This window comes from Arachis ipaensis, chromosome B06 (genome assembly GCF_000816755.2).
Source record: "Arachis ipaensis cultivar K30076 chromosome B06, Araip1.1, whole genome shotgun sequence".
NCBI lineage: Eukaryota > Viridiplantae > Streptophyta > Magnoliopsida > Fabales > Fabaceae > Arachis > Arachis ipaensis.
This window is the reverse complement of record NC_029790.2, coordinates 99,888,799-99,894,513: the sequence shown is the minus strand read 5'-3', so window position 1 is coordinate 99,894,513 and position 5,715 is coordinate 99,888,799. Positions and strand designations below refer to the sequence as shown.

The window sequence follows — 5,715 nt, the reverse complement described above, 5'->3', positions numbered from 1 at the left end:
GAGTTGGGAAACTTGCAATAACGCGTACGCGTCAATAATGCGTGACGCGTACGCGTGGATGAGCATTCTGTTCCCAACCACGTGCACGCACAGGCAGCGCAGACACATGAAATGGCAAAAGCAACCATTCACGCGAACGCGTGGCCGACGCGTACGTGTGAACAGGCGAACGTTGGTGCCCCAACGTTGAGTCAAATGTTGCTTGTAACTCCCAGAACTCATTTTCTTTAAGAGAACGTTTGGCTCAACATTTGCCCAAAAATGTTTACTCCAACGTTGATACCAGAACTCTGCAATTGAGCACCTCTCTCCTCAACATCACTGAGATCCAATTCAATTCACTTCAACAAAGGCCAAAAGCCCAATCCAAAGACTTGAAGACCAATTGAAGAAAGTGTATAAATAGCTTAGAGTTTAGGTTAGTTAGGGGGTTAGAGAGATTGAGATCGGAAATTGAACTCTCTGCATAATTTACTTTCTCTGCAATTTTAGTTCACTCGCAAAGTACTTTCAATTTCAATTTCCATTTTCCAGAGCTATGAACAACTAAACCACTCTTTATTGGATTAGGGAGCTTTGTTGTAATTCAATAGATCAATAACAGTTTTCATTCTTCTTCTTCTATCTTTTCTCTTGATTTTGCTAGAAAGCTTTGGATCTTAATTCAATTGAATAGCTGTCTTGACAGAAAAGCTATTCATAATTGGGTTTCCTCTTATCCTTGAGATAGGGATGAGGAAATCATGCTAGAAAAGCTTTCTCACATTGGATTAGATTGGAGGTTGGATGGATATCGTGACATGTAATCCTACCAATACTTTGATCTATGAATTTGTGTGGTATAATCAGTGACCAAACTTCATCCCTTCCCATGAGCAATTAAATCAAGACATTGGGCAATTGTTCAAGTTTAGAGAGATTGGTGAGCCAAGACATTGGGATCCAATCACCTAAGATTGCCAAGCAAGGTCAATGAATGCATTGATTGAGAAAGAGATGAGAATGATTTGATCCGGAAAATGCAATATCTCCTAAGCCCAATGAACTCCCCCATTCTGATCTCACCTATTCTTTCAATTCTGCTATTACATTTATGCTTAACAATCCCCATTCCTTTTTAATTTCTTGCAATTTAAGCTTCTACACTTTAATTTCCTGCAATTTCCCTTCTGCAGTTTAATTTCTGTTATTTACATTTAGTTATTTACATTTCTTGCTCTTTAAGTTTCTTGCCAATTTAAATTCTGTAACCTCAATTCAATTCTGATTCAGTTCAACTAGAACACTTCTCCAATTAACGTTGATCAACCAACCAATTCCTGTGGGATTCGACCTCAATCTATAGTGAGTTTTTACTTGACAACAATCCGGTGCACTTGCCGGTGGAAATTTGTTGAGAAACAAGTTTTCGTGTATCACTTCTCAATGAAGTATGCGCATTCGAGAATGCTTAACACATGAAACAAAGAAACCATATCCCGAACCATCCACTTCGCCATGAAAAGAAACATCCCAATGCCTATCAGAAGCACCATTCACTTAAAAGAATGGTCACAGTCACGGTGCCAACACAAACGAACCTGTTGAGTAGACTCATTACAACATAAGGCTGTGCAATGCTTAAAGGACCAGCAAATGCCACAATTTCAGCAATAAAAAGGGACAAAAACATAAATAAACTTCTATTTGTATTCATAAACAAATGGGGTATATACACCGATCAGAGTAGACTGAATAGTATAATTAGACAATGCATTGCTTAATGAACTAAAGACATCCACAATTTGAGAACTAATTAATTGACAGTCGCCAACACTTAACACATGATACCTTCTGAGTAATATCTAAGAAACCAAAATCCATTCACTTTTCAATGAAGTACACGCACCCGCAAATGCATTGCACATGAAAACCCGGAAAACATACCGAGAACCATCCCATTCTCAAAGAGAAGAAACATCCTAATGCATATCAGAAGCACCATCCACATAGCTGGGCGAGCATCGCGACTCTAACAATTTCTGTTAATTGTAACACTAGCTGTAAGTCACACATAGGATCATGTGAATGTTAAAATGAGAATGGTAGACATCATTTTACCTTTTTTCTCATGTTGGTTGGCTTTTCTGCAAAATAATCCCACTACGGTTTCACAAGAAACAGCCTCGAATCCTTTAAAGGAAACTGTATACAAAGATCAGAGGCAACATCAAAAGAGTTCTCAATTAAACATTGTTGATGATGCTATACGAAACCCATATCAATGAATATCATATTAAACCAACATTAGAAGCATTATATATCAAATTGCACGAGGTTCATTTTTAAACACATGCAAAATTAGAGTAGATGTTCAACATGAAGAAAAAACCGCCTGAAGAGATTCTTAAGTTACACAGATTACATCAAGTGTGGGTTCCGGGGTATAAAGCATTAGAAAGCAAACAGGTAAATTTGCATATACGAAACATGATTTAACAAGTAGTAAGCTACAAGAAGGGTAGTAGAAATGATTTCAGAGTTTCCAATAAATTGACTCTTGGACCATGAGTAAGGACTAAAATTAAGTTCGACCAAAATTAGACTAAATTTAATATAAGTTCATCATTCAAATTCCAAACTACTATTAAGAGAACAGCAACAATCAATCTCCAATCACATGCCATTCAGCAAAATCCAACTCCCAATAACAACATTCTTCGCTCTCTAATTTCAGAATCATCCATTCTCTAGTTACAACAATTCAACAACATCCAACAACTTAGCAAAAGTAAACCACATCGACTATACAGTATGCAAATCAGAAGCTATACAAATTAGAAGCTATACAAATCCCATATCAATTATTACCATATAAAACCCAAATTAGAAGGAACATCTATCAAATGGCGAGATGTTCATTTTGAATCACTTCCAAAATTAGAGCATATGCTCAACATGAAAAAAAAAACAGACTGAATTGGACCATGATTATGACCAAAATTAGACTAACTTTATCATAGTTTCATCATCGAAATGCCATACCACTATTAAGAGAACAACAACATTCAAAATCCGACTCCTAATAACAGCATCATTTGCTCTCCAATTTCAGAAATATCCAATCTCTAGTTACAGTAATTCAACAACATCCAACAATTTAACAAGGGTAAATCACATCAACTACAACCACAGTTCCTGAACCTTAGCATAGATAAGCAAATAAAATTAAACCAAGTATGGCCTTTTTATTACCTAACTCCCAAACCGCAAAAATAAAATAAAATAAAATAAAGCGCAAATAGAATTCATGCTATTCAAACAAAAGACCAAAAGTACAAACTTTTTGAATGCGATTGCCATGTTGCATAAATGAATAAATCATCCAATTCATGATAAAAAAAAAAAAGGCCTCCAATCTATAATACAAGAACCATACAGTTGTCCAACAAAATAATCAAATCATAGATACCAATAGATGTAGTTAAACCTCCATCAAATCTGTCCAAAAAAATCACGTTTTAATACTGTAATTTTAAATAATCACATTCAGACCAAATTTAAAGTTGAAAAAAAAAAGAAATAAACTAACTTATAACTAACTTCCTCTTTGAAAATCCCAAACCACATGCAATTCAACAAAATCCAACTCCTAATAACATCATCTTTCGGTCCCTAATTTCAGTAATATCCAATCTCTAGTTACAGCAATTTAACAACATCGAACAATTTAGCAAGGGTAAGTCACATCGACTACAACCACAATTCCTGAACCTTAGCATAGATAAGCAAACAAAATTACACCAACTCTAATCCTTTTTGTTACCTAACTCCCAAAACCGCATAAAAAAAAGTGCAAACAGAAATTAATTATTCAAATAAAAGTCCAAAAGTATAAACTTTTTTGAGTGCCAGAGACATGTTACATGAATGGAAAATCATCCAAAAGTATAATACTTTTTTGAGTGTGGATACCTCTCCCTAGCATGACGCGTTTTGACGAGTGAGTGTGGGGGCTTCGGCTATCATCCCTATCGTCAAAGGCAAATCTGTGCGGCCTTGTGTGCCAAAGCGGACAATATCGTGCTAGCGGGTAGTCTGGGCTGTTACACATGGTATCAGAGTCGAAGCCCATATGGATGTGCCAGCGAGGGCGTTGGGCTCCCTTAGAGGGTGGATTGTAAGGTCCCACATCGGTTGGAGAGGGGAATGAAGCATGCCTTATAAGGTTGTGGATACCTCTCCCTAGCATGACACATTTTGACGAGTGAGTGTGGGGGGCTTTGGCTATCATCCCTATCGTCAAAGACAAAACTGTGAGGCCTTGTGTGCCAAAGCAGACAATATCGTGCTAGCGGATGGTCTGGGCTATTATATATGTTTTCCTAATTTATGTGCATGTAACAGTATCATTTCAACAGCCAATGACAATCCATAAGTAAGAAGAACATCACCATCTCTTATTTTTGTGACCGCATGCTTAACTATCACCTTGTAAGCATGTATAATCTTCTCATTTATAAATCGCTCCATATCTGAGTGGAGAAAAGCTTTTGATTCCTCCAATTCCTTACTGTATACATTCAACAGCCTCTACCTAAAGAATGCAAATCTAATATAAATTCTTACCTAAGTGAATGTTGAAATGAATTAAAATACTAGTCATGTTATGTAAATCACCACTTTCCTTCAACTACTCAAATCAACAAACATTCATATGTGCACAATATAATCAATTACAATATTCTCCTAAACAATTGCCTAAGAGTTAATTGGACATATTTATCATATTTAGAACAGAAAAAAAAATATTAATTAAACAAGCAAGCTAGGATCACACAATAGCTACACACACAAACATCTCAAGTTCATATTGCTATTCATAGCCAACAGGGGCTGAGTTTAGTGGTACCCAAGCATAGCTCAAGTTCATGTTTTGAGATATGAAATACCACAATTTGAATCTCATTTAAAAGCCATAATCTCATTACTAATCCCCAAATATAGTAGAAAAGAATCATCTAGAAAAATGAAACACCATAACCAAAACCTCTAATAAAACCGTCTGATGCAATCAACAACATCTAACAAAGCCATATTTATAACCAAATCAAAGGCAACATCCCACAACTTGTAAACCATGGTATTCAGAAACAGATATCAATTAACTCCAAATACTAAACACTCACCAATTAGTTCTCGCAAGGGATGTTTTGAGGCTGGGGCAGGGGACATTCTATCGCATTCGTGGTAGCAGGGCAGAGATGCTTCAATGGTGCCGCCAACTCTGACATGCAGCAGCAGCGGCACACTCTTGGAGACAAGCAGAACCGCCTTGTTCCTCGCAACTGGGTGGCACAACATCATTGTGGCAGAGATGGGCGTGACTCCGACTAACGCGCCAGTGACCAAGTTGACGGGAGAGAAGCTTTGCGGCGTTCTGAAGCTAGCTATGGAGGATTGATGTTGCCCGCACGATGTGGACCGAGGCGCAGTGGCCGTCGAGGGCGGAGGAGAATGCCATGCCATGAGCCTGGTAGTGTGGCACTGCCGTGGATGGTTTTGGAGGTATGATACGGTGAAACGGTGAAAGGAGAAGAGAGGGTTCGGTTAGGTTAATTATGTTTACCTAGGTTAATTTGGGATGTTGCTGAAGTGGACTGGGCTTCATGTTCTCAGTCCAACAAGAGTTGGCAGGTTTTTGGCTGAAGCTATCTTGGTTCCCTAGCATTGTTG

At 37.7% G+C, this 5,715-nt stretch overlaps 1 protein-coding gene across 1 annotated transcript; it reads right to left on the bottom strand.

Moving 5' to 3' along the window:
• Positions 1,996 to 5,715, bottom strand: LOC110264078. The gene is made up of 2 exons (XM_021105818.1): positions 5,169 to 5,715; positions 1,996 to 2,184 (listed from the first exon to the last, which is right to left on the bottom strand). The coding sequence occupies exons 1-2, from the start codon at positions 5,506 to 5,508 to the stop codon at positions 2,060 to 2,062; spliced, it is 465 nt and encodes a 154-aa protein (XP_020961477.1). The 5' UTR covers positions 5,509 to 5,715; the 3' UTR covers positions 1,996 to 2,059.

What these genes read in the sequence shown, in the direction of transcription:
- LOC110264078 (XM_021105818.1), bottom strand. Translation starts at nt 5,508, where the DNA reads ATGGCATGGCATTCTCCTCCGCCCTCGACGGCCACTGCGCCTCGGTCC. An exon ending in TCCCTTGCGAGAACTAATTG is followed by an intron (nt 2,185 to 5,168) that starts GTGAGTGTTTAG and finishes CTTTGTATACAG; the next exon opens with TTTCCTTTAAAGGATTCGAG.